The 18,351-nt window shown below is 41.6% G+C and overlaps 1 protein-coding gene across 2 annotated transcripts; it reads right to left on the reverse strand.

The window, feature by feature from the left end:
- Positions 1-4,283: 4,283 nt before the first annotated feature.
- Positions 4,284-14,299, reverse strand: LOC139159925 (zinc finger protein 84-like). Of its 2 annotated transcripts, none has more exons than XM_070737388.1 (2): positions 14,236-14,299; positions 4,284-8,205 (listed from the first exon to the last, which is right to left on the reverse strand). In XM_070737388.1, exon 2 carries the CDS (start codon positions 7,500-7,502, stop codon positions 6,147-6,149), a length of 1,356 nt encoding a protein of 451 aa, XP_070593489.1. In that variant the 5' UTR covers positions 7,503-8,205; positions 14,236-14,299; the 3' UTR covers positions 4,284-6,146. The 2 variants fall into 2 exon arrangements, with proteins under 2 accessions (XP_070593489.1, XP_070593488.1); XM_070737387.1 differs by having other exon boundaries at positions 14,232-14,299.
- Between the last annotated feature and the right edge of the window lie 4,052 nt (positions 14,300-18,351).

Genomic DNA, 18,351 nt, shown 5'->3' on the forward strand with positions numbered 1-18,351 from the left:
TTTGTAAAAAGCTGATGTAGATAATAATAATAATAATAATAATAATAATAATAATAATAATAATAGTAGTAGTAGTAGTAATAGTAGTAGTAATAGTAGTAATAGTAATAGTAATAGTAATAATAATAATAAAGTAGTAATAATAATAATAATAATAATAATAATAATAATTGACATCGCAATCCCAGGAGACAGCAGAATTGAGGAGAAGCAGCTAGAGAAATTAGTGAAATAGGAAAATCTAAAAATCCAGCTGCAACGACTCTGGCATAAGCCAGTGAAAGTGGTCCCAGTGGTACTTGGCATGCTGGGCGCAGTACCAAAGGATCTCAGCGGTCATTTGAAAACCATCGGAATTGACAAAATCTCCATCTGTCAATTGCAAAAGGCTGCTTTGCTGGGATCGGCAAACATAATTTGCCGCTACATCACGCAGTCCTAGATGCTTGGGAAGCGCCCGACTGGTGATGAAATACGAAATCCAGCATAGTGATCTCGTTTGCTGTGTTGTACTGACATAATAATAATAATAATAATAATAATAATAATAATAATAATAATAATAATAATAATAATTTATTAGATTTGTATGCCACCCCTCTCCGGGGACATAAATTCCATATGTATTTTTAGTCTCTCAGTGGAGATCAAAATTGCCCTACATCTTGTTGGAAGAGCAATCCAGGTCCAGTTCCAAGCCAGGAATAAAATGCAGACTGTTTAAGAAAGGAGGTCCATTTATTGAGCTGACCCTCTGGTTGCATGAGTGGATGGATCTTTATAGGTGTAGGAACTTAGCACCCACCCATCTCCTAGAAAAATGAAATATTTTAGTTCATATTAAAAAGGCAGAATATTATATTTCCCTGGATGAGAAATGGAGTAGGGTGTCTTTTTTAAGGCAGGGAACAGACACACTCTTAGTAGCCCCCAACCTCCTCTATAAACCACAGCAGATGTCTGCACTCAAGAGATAGAAGCACATGCCTTCTCAACAAAGGTAGTATCAACCCTTTAATCCTACCTGGAGTGGAAGAATTGGTGTACAGTGTCTGAAACTGGATGAGAAGACTCCTTTTTATTTAAAATATAACCTCAAAAATACATCCAGGAAGAGACTCATAATTATTTTTAAAGTGACTTAACACCTTGAGTAAAACCTTTACAATGGAAGGAAAAAGAATCTAAGGGAATAAAATAGAACATTTGCTAAAAATACAGGAGATTAGATTTTCAAATTGGACAGGCATTAATTTTAGATAGGCATTTAAAATTGCTGGAGCTATTTACTTAAAAAGCAAACCCCATATTTATATTTTGGAGTATTCCGGTAAAATTGAATAAAAATGGTTAATATTGAAATTTGATTTAAGTGTGCCATCTGTTGTCAATGGAAGGTACAACATATTCCCCAAATCCTGGAAATCTTGGCCTTGGGTAGTCTAAATGTGAGAATAAGACAAACTTTATTATTAAAACAACCCCTGAAAGCTTCAATAGAAGACTGAATAGTTCCATTTTAGGACTACCTAGAAAAACAGGTTGATTAATTTTGAGATATAAAGACTCTTCGACATTGGACATTTAATTTTTTGAGAAGTGGGTTTACGTTTGAATATAAAGTTGTTAGATTATTGGACAAAAAGAAACAAAATATACAATAGCAAGAAATGTGTAGAATTTGGGAAGAAATTGTGTCGATAACTCAAAGTATTAAAGACACCTTGATAAGAAGATGTGAGGAAATTATGAATAAAATGCAGAACATAAATGAAGAATTGGAAATGATGACAAGTGACAAGGAGAAACCAGGACGGCCAGATTAGATTGTATGTGTAGATTGGCAATATATGAAATTACTAATTAGGCAAATGGAATTCGGTGACAAATTTACAGGCATGATTGATACAGTATACTCTTCCCAGTCTACCAAAGTATTAATAAATGGAGACATAACAAAAGTATTCCCAATTCAGAAAGGAGTTAGGCAGGGGTGCCCTTTTACTTTTTATATTGATATTGGAAGTGTTGTTAAATAAAATTAGAATAAATACAGGACAGTGCAACAACAAGTAGATTTGGAAGGAGATTTGAATTTGCAAATAGTGAAGGAAGTTAAATACAGTGGTACCTCAAGATACGAACCCCTCGTCTTACGAACAACTCGTGATACAAACCCGGGGTTCAGAAAAATTGCCTCTTCTTACGAACTTTTTTTGAGTTACGAACCGGCGTTCGGAGACTGCTGGGAAGCCGCGCGGCTGTTTTAAAAGGTGACAGCCGGGCGGCGGGGCTTCCCAGAAGCCTCCCGAATGCCGGTTCGTAACTCGAACAAAGTTCGTAAGAAGAGGCAAAATTTTGCTGAACCCCGGGTTCGGTTCGGGAGGTTGCTGGGAAGCCCCCCAGGCCGGCTGCGACCTTTTAAAACACCTGCGCCGCTTCCCAGCTGTCTCCTGAAGCCGAACGCTAAAGCCGAACTTCCGCGTTCGGCTTCGGGAGACAGCTGCGAAGCGGCGCGGGTGTTTTAAAAGGTCGCAGCCGGCCTGGGGGGCTTGCCAGCACCCCCCCGAACCCGGGTTTGGGGTTTGGGGGGGTGCTGGCAAGCCCCCCAGGCCGGCTGCGACCTTTTAAAACAGCCGCGCCGCTTCGCAGCTGTCTCCTGAAGCCGAACGCTAAAGCCGAACTTCCGCGTTCGGCTTCGGGAGACAGCTGCGAAGCGGCGCGGCTGTTTTAAAAGGTCGCAGCCGGCCTGGGGGGCTTGCCAGCACCCCCCCGAACCCCAATTCGGAGGGGTGCTGGGAAGCCCCCCAGGCCGGCTGTCAACTTTTAAAACAGACGCGCGGCTTCCCAGCAGTCGCCAAAAGCCGTTTTTTGCGGGGGGGGTTTTGGTTGCACGGATTAATTGACTTTACATTGTTTCCTATGGGAAACAATGTTTCGTCTTACGAACCTTTCGTCTTACGAACCTCCTCATTGCACCAATTAAGTTCGTATCATGAGGTATTACTGTATTTAGGGATATATCTAACAAATAAATATTCCACAATTAAAAAAAATAATTATAAAAATTGTTAGAAGAAATACAATTAGATTTTTAAAAATGGGAGAACTTACAATTATCACTGTTGGGACAAATAGCAATAATTAAAATGAATACACTTCCAAAATTATATCTATTTCAAGTTTTTCCACTTAAAAAACTATGAAATATTTTACAACCTTAGACAAAATGTCACAATAATTTATTGGGCAAAATATAAAAAAGACCAACTTATAAGATGCTAAAAGTAGAGGAGGTGTTGGTATTCCAGATTGGAAATTATATCAAATTGCAGCAAATTGGCATGGATTAGAGATTGGCCTAGAAACAGGTTGGCACTTTTTCCTATGGAATGAAGGCAAAACCCCAATGTTGGAAAAATACAGAACCCCCCTCAGAAAAAGCAGTAATTAAAAATATATAATAGTTCCGAAATGGACAAACTGACAATGGAATTAAGGGGCCAAAAAGATTCTAAGTCTTCTGAAATATGGGCACAATGGCACAGATGGATTGAGTTAAAAAATAGAAATAAAATGATCACAAAAGATACATAAAATCAGTAAAATAAAGAATATAAATATGTAAATATGAATGAATAGGGATTTTGTGATTATATGAATATGAATATTACTGTAATTAATTAATACGTATATTATTATAAGATTTAATGAAATATCCGATGTCGCAATGCAGAAACACTGAATGTTTGCTGATATTATAATTTCTTTTTTGTTGTTTGTTTTTTATTATTATTATTATTATTTTCACTTTATTTACAGTATTTCTCTGTTTTAAAATACATTTGAAAACCAATAAAACTTTTTCCAAAGAAAAGACACCTTGACAAGAAGATGCGGAGAGGGGCGGCATACAAATCCAATAAATAAATAAATGTGAGTAAATTATGAACAAAATGCAGAACGTAAATGAAGAATTAAAAATTATGACACAAAAAGGACAAGGAGAAACCAGGACGGACGGAAAGAGGAGAAGCTAACATAAGCAGTTGAAAAAATAGAACAGATAAAACAACAAATAAAAAGAAATGACAAGGAGAAAAAAAAATAATTACAATGATTGATGAAATAAATGATTGATGAAAGGGGAGGGTATTTTTAGGGAAGTTAAACAGGATCTGGAACTTCAGGGAGACTTTTTTTGGAAAGAGATAGGAGCAAGAATAGATCACTTCAAAATTAGACCTATGTCCCACATGACAATGAATCAGAAGCAGCCACCATTTATTTTATTTTATTTTATTTTGTTTATTGATTTGATTTCTATGCCACCCTTCCCCTGAGACTCAGGGCGGCTTACAACATGTTAGAAATCTACATAAAAAACAATACACAGTGGTATCTACCTAAGAATGCTTCTACTTACGAACTTTTCTAGATAAGAACTGGTTGTTCAATATTTTTTTCCTCTTCTCAAGAACCATTTTCCACTTACACTCCGAAACTGTAACCAGAAAAGGCAGGGAAAAGCCTCCGTGGGGCCTCTCTAGGAATCTGGGAGGAAACAGGGGCGGAAAAGACAGAGAAGGCCCTTCCCCTAGGCCGCTTCAGATGACATTGTCTAGCTGACGGGACCTGGAGAAGGCCGACTCTGTGGGCCCTAACAGGTCGCTGAGATGTATGAGGCAGAAGACGGTTGCGTAAGTAATTTGGTCTAGATTTTGAAGCAGCTGCATGCGCAAATGCATCACATGTCTCAAGACTGAACTCCAGGCACGCTGAAAATAATGGCTTCTTCCAGGACATAGCCATGTGGCCCTGGGATGCGGGTCCTGGCCTTTTTCACCAACATTAGGTTCATTGAAAGGATATGGAGGAGCTGTGAGGCCTAGTGGGGTGGGAGTCAGGCCTAAGGACTGTCAGGACACAGCAAGAGAGGAAAAAAGCTTTTGGGGACCATGTGCACTAGGCTTGTGGAGACCCTGTAGGAGAGGGAAAGGCTTGTAGGGACCCTGTGAGAGAAGGCAAATCTTGGAGGGACCCTGTGGAAAGGGAAAATCTTGATAACAAACGAACAAAAATCAGACATTACACCTTTATCAAATTAGTATTTTTCAGTGAATGATCAAAAATCATGTTTAAGCCTTATCTAAGCTCATCAACCTTTGCCTTAAAAAAAAATCCCACAGTATTCCTTTATCAAATTAATATTTTCAAATGTTTCTCTCCAATCATCAATAGAAACATAGAAGATTGACGGCAGAAAAATATCTCATGGACCATCTAGTCTTCCCTTATACTATTTCCTGTATTTTATCTTAGGATGGATATGTGTCTATCCCAGGCATGTTTAAATTCAGTTACTGTGGATTTACCAACCACTTCTACTGGAAGTTTGTTCCAAGCATCTACTACTCTTTCAGTAAAATAATATTTTCTCACTTTGTTTCTGATCTTTCCCCCAGCTAACCTAAGATTGTGCCCCCTTGTTCTTGTGTTCACTTTCCTATTAAAAACACTTCCCTCCTGAACCTTATTTAACCCTGTAACATATTTAAATGTACTTCTGAGATAACGTTCACTAAAATAAATCAGGCTGGAAGTTAAATAATCAATTTCTCACCTACACAGATAAAAATTAAATTTATGCCCTCTCTAAACTTATCAACTTTTCCCTAAATATGGATTTCTTTAACTTTTTATCCTGTGTGTAAACCTACTTTACCTATAAGTCATTTGTATGATTTCTCTCCTGTATGTATCCTCTGGTGTCTCACCAGGTTAAAAAAGTGACTGAACCTTTTCCCACAATCAGGACATTCAAAGAGTTTCCCTTGTGTGTGAGTTCTTGTGCTATATAACACCAGGTTGGAAATCAGACTGAAACTTTCTCCACAATCTGGATACTCATATGGCTTTTCTCCTGTATGAAATATCTGGTGTTTCTTTTCCCACACTCTGCACAGTCGTGTGGCTTCACTTCTGCTTAAATCCCCTGATGTATCCATCAATCAGAATTCCGACAGAAACTTTTTCCACAATCTGGACATTCATATCGTTTCTCTCATATGAGTCCTGAGAGATACCATCAAGTTCGATCAATGACAGAAATATTTCCCACAATCAGGACATTCAAAGGGTTTCTCTCAGGTGTGAGTCCTCTGATGAATCACCAAACTGGAGTTCCTATTGAAACTTTTCCCACAATCAGGACATTCAAAGGGTTTTTCTCCTGTGTGAGTCCTCTGGTGTATCACCAGGCTTGAATTGCGACTGAAACCATTCCCACAATCAGGACATTGAAAGGGTTTGTGTCCTGTGTGAGTCCTTTGGTGTGCCACCAGGTTGGAATTCTGACTGAAACTTTTCCCACAATCAGGACATTCAAAAGGTTTTTCTCCTGTGTGAGTCCTCTGGTGTATCATCAGGCTTGAATTACGACTGAAACCTTTCCCACAATAAGGACATTCAAAGGGTTTGTGTCCTATATGAGTCTTCTGGTGTTCCACAAGTCTTGAATTCTGTCTGAAACGTATCCCACAATCAGGACATTTAAAGGGTTTCTCTTCTGTGTGAGTTCTCTTGTGTTTAACCAAATTGGAATTGCAACTGAAACTTTTGTCACAATCAGAACATTGGAAAGGTTTCTCTCCTGTGTGAGTCCTCTGATGAATCACCAGACTTGAAATCTGATTGAAATCTTTCCCACAATCAGGACATTCAAAGGGTTTCTCTCCTGTGTGAGTCCTCTGGTGTTTAACCAAACTGGAGTTCTTACTGAAACATTTCCCACAATCAGGACATTCAAAGGGTTTTTCTCCTGTGTGAGTCCTCTGGTGTTCCAAAAGATTTGAATTCTGTCTGAACCTTTTCCCACAACCAGGACATTCAAAAGGTTTTTCTCCTGTGTGGGTCTTCTGGTGTTCCACAAGGCTTAAATTGTGACTGAAACTTTTCCCACAGTCAAGACATTGAAAGGGTTTCTCTCCTGTGTGAGTCGTCTGATGAATCACCAGGCTGGAATTACGACTGAAACCTTTCCCACAATCAGGACATTGAAAGGGTTTCTCTCCTGTGTGAATCCTCTGGTGTGTCACCAGGTGGGAATTCTGATTGAAACTTTTCCCACAATCAGGACATTCAAAGGGTTTCTCTCCTGTGTGAGTCCTCTGGTGTATCACCAAGCTAGAGTTCTTACTGAAACTTTTGCCACAAACAGGACATTCAATGGGTTTCTCTCCTGTGTGGGTCCTCTGGTGTATCACCAAACTAGAGCTATGTCTGAAACTTTTGCCACAAACAGGACATTCAAATGGTTTCTCTCCTGTGTGAGTCCTCTGATGAATCACCAGGTGCGAATTCTGATTGAAACATCTCCCACAAACAGGACATTCAAATGGTTTCTCTCCTGTGTGACTCCTCTGGTGTATCACTAGTTGGGAATTTGCAATGAAACATTTCCCACAATCAGGACAGTTATATGATTTACTTACTGTGTGCATCCTCTAAGTTGGAATTCTGAGTGAAAGTTTTCCCACAGCTCTTTGCCCCTGGTGTGATTCCTCTGATGCTTGAAAAATCATTTATTGCACTGGGAGCACTTATAGGACTTCTCTCCTGTTTGGACCCTCTCATGAAGCACAAGGCAACTGGTCTCAATAAATCATTTCCCACATTCAGATAATTTGTATGGCTTTCCTCCAGTGTGGGTCATGTTATGCTTTATGTGTGATTCGCTATGTCTTCTTTCCCCCCTACAGATACATCTCCGGAGCTTTTCCACCCATGATGTTCTTGAAGAGGTCAAAAATACGTGTGATCATTTGTTGCATGGAGCTTTGATTGAAACTACTGGTTTTTTTCAGACTGGGCAAAGCCTGCATTACTGTTTACAGAGCTGTATTAGTGTCTACTTTTTGAAGTCATTCAATTGTCTTTTTCCTACCCACTCACTTCTAGATATTTCTCTCTTTCTCTGAAAGGAAAAAATAATCTCCTTTGGCCTTTTCATATAATCTATTTTTGAGTTCTGCACACAATACTTTTTCCAATTTGAAATCTCTTCTTGATTTTCTCCCCTTTGTCTCTCATCAGCTGGGGAAAGAGAAGAATTTTGTTCTTTTCTGAAGGCTCAATCTGCTTTCATTTTCAAAGTTGCAGGTTATTCTCAGTTGTCTGGAGTGCTCTTACTGGTATTCTCTTCATCTGTAAGATTGAAATAACAGTGGAAGTTTGAAATAGTTTCTTTATAAAATGGTTGCAGAAGATGTGAAAAAGTGTACACTACTAAAAATCAAACATACCACAATGCTGAAATAGCTTCTGTTAATTATGATTCATTTAATACATTAAAGATTACTGAGATCCAAATTCAAATATACTTTCAATCATGAAATACATTGTTGAGTCAATCACAAATTCTTCATACTGCAATTATTGGGTAGAATCTATTTATCTTTCAATTCAGATAAATATTTTAACCCTATAGGCTATTTCTCTTTCATAGTTTAAACTCAACCACGACAAGACGGAGTGGCTGTGGGTTTTGCCTCCCAAGGACAATTCCATCTGTCCATCCATTACCCGGGGAGGGGGGGGAGAGAATTATTGACCACCTCAGAGAGGGTCCGCAACTTGGCCATCCTCCTCGATCCACAGCTCACATTAGAACACCATCTTTCAGCTGTGGCGAGGAGGAAGTTTGCCCAGGTTCGCCTGGTGCACCAGTTGCGGCCCTATTTGGACAAGGAGTCTCTGCTCACAGTCACTCATGTCCTCATCACCTCGAGGTTCGACTATTGCAACACTCACCCCCCTGACTGATTTGTTTAACCAATCCTTGTTAACAGGAGAAGTTCCTGAGGATTGGAGAATGGCCAGTGTTGTGCCTATTCACAAGAAGGGCAGTAGAGAAGAAGCTGGTAACTACAGGCCAGTTAGCTTGACATCAGTTGTAGTTAAAATGATGGAGACTCTACTCAAAAAGAGGATAAATCAGCACCTAAAAAACAATAACTTATTAGACCCAAATCAGCATGGCTTTACTGAAGGCAAATCATGTCAGACTAATCTCATTGATTTCTTTGACTATGTCACAAAGGTGTTGGATGAAGGTGGTGCCGTGGATATTGCCTACCTGGACTTCAGCAAAGCCTTTGATACGGTTCCACATAAAGAGCTGATAGATAAATTAGTGAAGATTGGACTTAATCCCTGGATAGTTCAATGGATTTTCAGCTGGCTGAAGCGTAGACATCAGAGAGTTATTGTTAATGGCGAGTATTCTGAGCAGAGTCAGGTTACAAGCGGTGTGCCACAAGGATCTGTTCTGGGTCCTATTCTTTTTAATATATTTGTGAGTGACATAGGGGAAGGTTTGGTAGGGAAAGTTTGCCTATTTGCCGATGACTCTAAAGTGTGCAATAGGGTTGATATTCCTGGAGGCGTCTGTAATATGGTAAATGATTTAGCTTTACTAGATAAATGGTCTAAGCAATGGAAACTGCAGTTTAATGTTTCCAAATGTAAAATAATGCACTTGGGGAAAAGGAATCCTCAATCTGAGTATTGTATTGGCAGTTCAGTGTTGGCAAATACTTCAAAAGAAAAGGATTTAGGGGTAGTGATTTCTGACAGTCTCAAAATGGGCGAACAGTGCAGTCAGGCGGTAGGGAAAGCAAGTAGGATGCTTGGCTGCATAGCTAGAGGTATAACAAGCAGGAAGAGGGAGATTATGATCCCACTATATAGAATGATGGTGAGACCACATTTGGAATACTGTGTTCAGTTCTGGAGACCTCACCTACAAAAAGATATTGACAAAATTGAACGGGTCCAAAGACGGGCTACAAGAATGGTGGAAGGTCTTAAGCATAAAACGTATCAGGAAAGACTTAATGAACTCAATCTGTATAGTCTGGAGGACAGAAGGAAAAGGGGGGACATGATCGAAACATTTAAATATATTAAAGGGTTAAATAAGGTCCAGGAGGGAAGTGTTTTTAATAGGAAAGTGAACACAAGAACAAGGGGACACAATCTGAAGTTAGTTGGGGGAAAGATCAAAAGCAACATGAGAAAATATTATTTTACTGAAAGAGTAGTAGATCCTTGGAACAAACTTCCAGCAGTTGTGGTAGATAAATCCACAGTAACTGAATTTAAACATGCCTGGGATAAACATATATCCATCCTAAGATAAAATACAGAAAATAGTATAAGGGCAGACTAGATGGACCATGAGGTCTTTTTCTGCCGTCAGACTTCTATGTTTCTATGTTTCTACATGGGGCTACCTTTGAAGAGTGTTCGGAAATTTCAGATGATGCAGAATGTGACCGTGTGAGCAATCATGGGCTTTCCTAGATATGCCCATGTCTCATCAACACTCTGTGGCCTGCACTGGCTGCAGATCAGTTTCCTGTCATAATTCAATTCAATGTTGGTTATGACCTATAAAGCCCTACATAGCATTGGACAAGAATACCTCTGAGACCACCTTCTGCCGCATGAATCCCAGCAGCCAATTAGGTCCCACAGAGTCGGCCTTCTCCGGCTCCCGTCAACTAAACAATTTCGTCTGGCGTGACCCAGGGGAAGAGCCTTCTCTGTGGTGGCCCCAACCCTCTGGAATCAACTCCCCCCAGAGATTTGAACTGCCCCTAGCCTCCTCGCCTTTCACAAAATGTTGAAGCCTCACCTCTGTGGCCAGGCGTGGGGGAATTGATGCCCCCCATTTTTCTGACTCCTGTATTATGACTAGTTGGATTGAGTGTGTATAACTGTGTAGATGTCTTTTATGATAATGTATTTTAAATTAGTTTTTTAATTTTTTAATATTAGATTTGTACTGTACTATATTGTTGTTATGTTGTGAGCCACCCCAAGTCTTCGGAGAGGGGTGGCATACAAATCTAATATATTATTATTATTATTATTATTATTATTATTATCATCATCATCATTAACATTTACTGAAACTCAATTCAAACTATGGCAGATGGACATGTCTAAGCTTATATGTCATGTGGAATAAAACAAGAATTAAACATAAAATAATTGCAAGGTGCTAAGGAAAGAGGTTTGAGTTGACCAGATTTAAAACTGTACTTTGATGCTTGTTGTTTTGTGGCAAAAAGAGTGAGTGACGCTCCAAAATCAGAGGTTCCTTGAGCTTGAAAGGCATGAATAAAGATTTTGATGGCAAAGCTCTTTATGGAATGATAGGGTTAAATGAAATGTTGATTTTAATAATCACTTTGTTAGACATGCCTTCCTCTTTGTCTCCTAAGAAAGCTTTTTAGAAAAGAAATGGTGCAGAGGCCAGACTGGTGGACTTATGGTCAAATAATATCGTTTAATTATTGTGACTCTATCCTCGAATCTAAAGAGCTGGAATCAGAAGAATGTTTGCCATTGATTTATATATGTACAATTGAAAGAAAGATTTGAACTAGACAAAAAGAAGTATGGATATGATTTTGTGAAAGATGAATTGAAACCCGGAAGTGGATGGGAGTGAACGGATGAATGGTCTGTGTGAGGAATTTGTGGGTGTAGGACAGGGGAATGAACTTTAAACTTGGTGGAGAAACCCTAGAAGCTCAGATTTGGATTTCTCACAGTTGTACCAACATGGCTCTTTTAATAAATTGGATCTTCAAGGAAGTTTTGCCTTGGACTCTGATTTGATCTTAGATGCTGTTTGGAACCCTGACACAATGGGCATGTTCTCAGTTTCCAAAGATCTGTTCTTTCCCCCCTGCTACTAAAGACCTTTTGAGGTTCTTCACAGAAGGGGAGAAAGGGAGGGAGGGAGAGTGGGGCTGAGAGAGAGTAAGAGAGAAAAGAAAGAAAAGGAATAGAAAAAGAGAAAAGAAAAAGAGGAAGGAAGGGGTAGAAGACAAGAAAGAAAATGAAAGAGAAAGAGTGAAAGAAACAAAAGAGAAAGAAAGAGTGAAAGAAAAAGAAAGAGTGAAAGAGAGAGAAAGAAAGAGAGAAAGGAAAGAAGAGGAAAGAGAGAGAGAGAGAAAGGAATAAGATTATTATAATTATAATTATTATTATTATTATTATTATTTATTGGATTTGTATGCCGCCCCTTTCCGTGGACACGGGGCGGCTCACAACACAATAAAACAATTTATAGCAAATCTAATAATATACAATTTAAAATTTAAAATAGTTAAAAAAACCCATTTTTAAGCAGACATACCTACAAACATACCATACATAAATTATATAGGCCCGGGGGAGATATCTCAATTCCCCCATGCCTGACGACAAAGGTGGGTTTTGAGGAGTTTACGAAAGGCAAGGAGGGTAGGGGCAGTTCTAATCTCTGGGGGGAGCTGGTTCCAGAGAGTCGGGGTCGCCACAGAGAAGGCTCTTCCCCTGGGGCCCGCCAACCGACATTGTTTAGTTGATGGGACCCGGAGAAGGCCGACTCTGTGAGACCTAATCGGTCGCTGGGATTCGTGCAGCAGAAGGCGGTCTCGGAGAGATGAAGGAAACACCCCAAAGTCTGCTACTAGACATGGCTTCAGAAGAAATTTTGAAAGAGCATAGCAATTTAGGTCTCAAAGATACATCAGAGGTCATATAGTCCAATCCCGTGCTGCAGTAAGAAACCTTACATTGTCTGGACTATTTTGGTCCCTCTAACAGAGGAAAATTGCCAGAAAGTAAAAGAGGAAGGCAAAGATAGTCCTTGACTTATGACCACAATTGAGACGAAAATTTTGCTTGCTAAGGAAGAGCATTGTTAAGTGAGTTTCACCACATTTTACTCAATACACAACATTCCCTGGCTCTAACAGTGATGTGCAAGCTAGGGAAGAACATCTATAGAACATCTGGCAATCATGAATCTGTATACAGATGGGAGGTTAAACAACTAGTCTTGTGGTGTGACCGAAATAATCTAGAACTGAACACACTCAAAACTGTAGAAATGGTGGTAGACTTTAGGAGAAACCATTCCATCATACCACCTCTCACAATACTGTACTAGACAACACAGTATCAACAGTAGAGACCTTCAAATTTCTAGGTTCTATCATATCTCAAGACCTAAAATGGTCACCTAACATCAAAAACATCATCAAAAAGCGCAATCTCCTCTTCATTCAGAAGAGCCCATACCATCTGGATAAATGGCTCTCCAGTTTCTTCTTACAGGCTCCTGAGGAACCTATGCAAATGATAGAGAAAATTAGAGGGTCAGCTATTCTGGACTTAATACTTATGAACAGGAAGGTTCATTTGAAGAGAAGAAATGAAAGAACAGACATGACTGGGGGCTTGAGGCAGAAACACATGCAGAAGTGCTAATACCACCAGATAATGCCCTAGTCAGACCACACCTGGAGTACTGCATTCAATTCTGGTCACCTCACTACAAAAAGGACATAGAAACTCTAGAAAGGGTACAGAAGAGAGCAACCAACATAACAAAGGGACCAGAAACCAAGACATATGAAGAAAGGTTGCTGGAACTGGGCATGGATAGTCTTGCAAAAAGGAGGGCTGGAGGGGACATGATAGCAGTATACAGGTACTTGGGGGGTTGCAACAGGGGGGAGGGGTCCACACTATTTTCTAGGCCACCAGTGGGCAGGAACAACGGATGGAAACAGTTGCAGAAATTGGAAGAAATGAAAGAGCAACAAACATGACTGGGGGCTTGAGCTTAAAACACATGAAGAACAGTGGTAGGAATTGGGTAGGTCTAGTCTGGTGAAAAGAAGCAGCAGAAGTGACCTGCTGCAACAAAGAAGAGAAGATTAATCTATTCTGAAAAGTACCAGAAAGCAAGACAAGAGGTAATGGATGGAAACTAATGAAGGAGAGAAGCATCCTAGAAACAAGAAGAAATTTCCTGACAGCGACCAGAGGAAGAGCTTATATCCCCAAGCTGAAGATGCTCCTCACTGGCGGCTTTGAAGAAGATACTCTGCCATTTGTCTGAGATGGTGTGTGGTCTCCAGACTGAGCAGGGGGTTGGACTACTAGATGACCCACAAGGTCCTTTCCAACTGTTATTCTGTTGATGTCGTTATGGAAACGCTCTAAATTCTCATGCTCGAGGAGGCGGTTGGACTACAGGACCGCCAAGCTCACATCCTACTGTGTTTTTCTGTATTCTGGTAGTTTCTCTGCTTCCTCGCTGCGGAGGAAACCAAGCCGCCTTTCTTGCTCCCAGCCTCTCCTCCCACCCGCCCTCAACTCACCCACCAGCTGCTCCTACGACACCTGGAAGAGCTCAGAAGATACTCGGCGGACCATCTTCCTCCCGTGAGACACCGGCCGCTAGATCCTCCCGTACTTTCTAGCAATGCAGTTCTTGATGGTTTAACCCCTTAAAGCTCAACCCCCACAGGCCTTTGCTTATTGTAGCGACGACTTTCTAGACGCCTATGTTGACTGTCTGACCGCCATCTCCCGGTAGGAGGAGGTAAAACAGGCTCATCCCGTTTCTACCCATTAAGCCGTTTGCAAGACGTTTTCATGGATTACATGCCATCAAGTCACTTTGGACTCTAGCAGCCCACCTTTGCAATCGATCCAAGTGAAATAGTGAAACGTGGGAATATTAGATACATGCCGAACCGTAAACATTCACGAGGTTCTTATAGAATTACAGAATAAGAGTGGGAAGGGACCAATTCTTCAAGCAGGAGAACCTACACTATTCCCGACAACTGGCTCTCCTGTGTCCTCTTAAAACCTCCTCTGATGGAGAACCAGCGGTGAACCCTTCACTGTGGAGCACACAAAACTTGTGGAAGAAAGACATTCCACCGAATTAATTAATTAATTAATTGATTTGTATGCCACCCCCCTCCGTAGACTCGGCGCTGCTAACAACAATAATGAAACAACATGTAACAAATCTAATATTTAAAATAATTTTAAAAACCCTCATTTAAAAAACCGAACATGCACACAAACATACCATGCATAAATTGTATAGGCTCGGGGGAGATATCTCAATTCTCCCATGCCTGATGACAGAGGTGGGTTTTAAGGAGTTTACGAAAGGCAAGGAGGGTGGGGGCAGTTCTGATCTCTGGGGAGAGTTGGTTCCAGAGGGTCGGGGTCGCCCCAGAGAAGGCTCTTTCCCTGGGACCCACCAAACAACATTGTTTAGTCGACAGGACCCGGAGAAGGCCAACTCTGTAGGACCTAACCGGTCGCTGGGATTCGTGCGGCAGAAGGCGGTCTCGGAGATATTCTGGTCCGATGCCATGAAGGGCTTTATAGGTCATAACCAACACTTTGAATTGTGACTGGAAACTGATCGGCAACCAATGCAGACTGTGGACTTACATGGGCATATTTACATGGGCATATTTGGGGAAGCCCATGATTGCTCTCACAGCTGCATTTTGCACTGAAGTTTCCGAACACTTTTCAAAGGTAGCCCCATGTAGAGAGCATTACATTAGTTGAACCTCGAGGTGATGAGGGCATGAGTGACTGTGAGCAGTGACTCCCGGTCCAAATAGGGCCGCAACTGGTGCACCAGGCGAACCTGGGCAAACGCCCCCCTCGCCACAGCTGAAAGATGTTTCTCTAATGTGAGCTGTGGATCGAGGAGGATGCCCAAGTTGGGGACCCTCTCTGAGGGGGTCAATTATTTCCCCCCCCAGGGTTATGGACGGACAGATGGAATTGTACTTGGGAGGCAGAACCCACAGCCAGTCCGTCTTATCCGGGTTGAGTTTGAGTCTGTTGACACCATACACACAGGCACCTGCTGCCTCCTCCTCCTCTTTGAGTTGCTGGCTCCCATTTTCAGAATGGGGACTGAATGGGAGTCCGGGGTCAGAGGGTGGAGGCTTGTCGAGCGAGTCCTCTGTGGGTAGAGAAGAGGGAGGGTGAAAGAGGGAAAAGCGAGAAAGGTAGAGAGAAAGAAAAGGGAAAGAGAAGGGAAAGAGAGGGAGTGAAAGAGAAGTGGAGAGGAAGGAAGGAGAAAGGGAAGGAAGGAAGAGAGAGAGAAAGGGAGGGAGAGAGAGAGAGGGGGGAAGAAAGAGGGAGAGAGAAAGGGAGGGAAGGAAGGAAGAAAGAGAAAGGAAGGAGGGAAGGACGGAAAGAAGGAAGGAAGGAAAGAAGGAAGAGGATCTCTGGCCCCAACCCCGTGTTCGTTCTGTGCCTGGGATCCCTTTCCAAGCCAGCCCCCAGCAAAGCCAAGGCTTGGGGGGGGGGGTCAGCAGCTTCTTCCCCACCCCTAACACATGAAGGCGAAACTCCGAGCACAGGAGGAGAGGAGTGGATCGTGCTCGGCTGGCTCGGCTGGCTCGGCTGCCTGTAAAACCAGGAAGTTCTGTGTGAAACCGGAGGATAAGCTCAGAAGAAGTGGTATAGGCTGCTGGCTGGTTCCCAGAGAGACAGAGACAGAGAGAAGGGAAAAGAGGGGGGGGGGGGCTGAGAAAATGATGGAAAGAACGAGGGAGGGGAAGAACAAATAAATGAGAGAGAGAAGGGGAAAGAAGGAAAAGGAGAGGGAAGAGAAAAACAGAAATGAAAGGGAGAGAGAGAAAATAAGAGAAAAAAGGGGAGAAAAAAGAGAAACGAGAAAATGATTGAGGCAGAGAATGAGAGGAAAGAGAGAGAAACAAAAGAGAGAAAGAAGTGACTTGATTTAAAGCATATGGTAAAAAGCACCCAAAGAATAAGAAAGAAAGAAAAACCCAGCCCTCACCTGTTTTTGGAAATGGTTCAAGAGTGTACACACACACACAGACACACACAAAAACACTCCTGAGAGTAGGACAAGAAAGAACAAAGGGGGGGGGCAGGGATAGAAAAAGAGAGAAGTGAAAGGGGGAAGGAATGAGGGAAAAAGGGAGGAAGAGGGAGAAATGAGAAACAAATGAGAGAGAAAAGGGAGGGAGAGAGGGAGGGGTACCCAGAAATGAGAGAGTGGTAGAAATTTGAGGATTATTACAAAAATCATGACGTGTGGAAATGTCAAAAACTATTATAGAACCCCAAAATTGGAAATATGTATGCCGCCTTGGCAGATCAAAGAAAAAGAGGGATAGCTGTGTATATTGAAAACTCCATAAATTCCAAACAATTATATGTAGACCAAGAGGGTAGAATATTAATTGTACAGATAAATATAGAGCCAAAACCACTTGTCGTTGTCTCTATTTATGCTTCAAATGAAAATCAAATGACATTTTATAAGCAATTATACCAAGAAATGTCTAAAATGACAATGGAACTACAAAATAAAAATGACTCAGATTTCTACAAGGTTTGGGAGAAATGGTACCAATGGTTATTTAATAAAAAGTATAAGACAATTATTGAAAAGAAAAAAAGAAATGTCTTAAGTCCCTTCACGATTCCATTTGATAATAGACAACAATAAATGAATAAAATTGCACACCGTTCGCATACAACTCAAATTTTAAAGCAGACGTATATAAACTATCTGAATCTATTCCTATTTATATTGACATGTAAATACTAATTATCTATTATTCCAAACAATTGTAGAATTACTTCCCCTTTTTAATCATATACACCTACTATAGAATCAAAATAAAAAGTCGTAAACTCCAAACCGCCTGCTATCTTGCAGGCTCCCCCTTTGCCCTCTGCCCTTTGCCCTAATCTTATGTTCCTCAGCATCTACCAACTTCTCCTTTTTACACTCTATATTCTGCTATTATCTCCCACCTTCTCCTTTTCAAACACATTTTTTTTGTGAACATTGTAATAGATATTTGAAGTTATAAAAGATTTAATATGGTGTTCCCTCAATTTTCGCGGGTCTGAACTTCGTGAATAGCCTATACAGTGATCCCCCGGTTATTGCGTCCCCGACCATTGCGAACAGGGTAATTTGCGATTTTTCAACCCGGAAGTCAAAACACCATCTGCGCATGTGTGCCCTTTTTTTCTATGGGCACGCATGCGTAGATGGGGCCCGGCAGATCAGCTGCTGGGCGGCTTCCCTGGGTCTTCCCCCTCTTGCTGGCGGGAGGGCGAGCAGCGGGCATCAGCAAGGAGTTTCCCCACCGCCCACGCAAACTCCTCGCTGCCGCCCGCCCTTCGCCCGCCCACGCCGTTCATTCTCGCCGCTTTGGAGCTGAGTCCCGGAGCGAATTCGCTCCGGGACTCAGCTCGAAAGCGGCGACAGCCAGCGCGGAGAAGCCGTTCGCTGGCGCTGGCTGTCGGCGCTTTGGAGCTGAGTCCCGGAGCGAATTCGCTCCGGGACTCAGCTCCAAAGCGCCGACAGTCAGCGCGGAGAAGCCGTTCGCTGGCGCTGGCTGTCGGCGCTTTTGAGCTGAGTCCCGGAGCGAATTCGCTCCGGGACTCAGCTCCAAAGCGCCG

This window comes from Erythrolamprus reginae, chromosome 2 (genome assembly GCF_031021105.1).
Source record: "Erythrolamprus reginae isolate rEryReg1 chromosome 2, rEryReg1.hap1, whole genome shotgun sequence".
NCBI lineage: Eukaryota > Metazoa > Chordata > Lepidosauria > Squamata > Dipsadidae > Erythrolamprus > Erythrolamprus reginae.

Bases quoted from the DNA above. Each gene is read 5' to 3' on its own strand.
- LOC139159925 (XM_070737388.1), bottom strand. From the start codon at position 7,502: ATGCACACAGTAAGTAAATCATATAACTGTCCTGATTGTGGGAAATGT.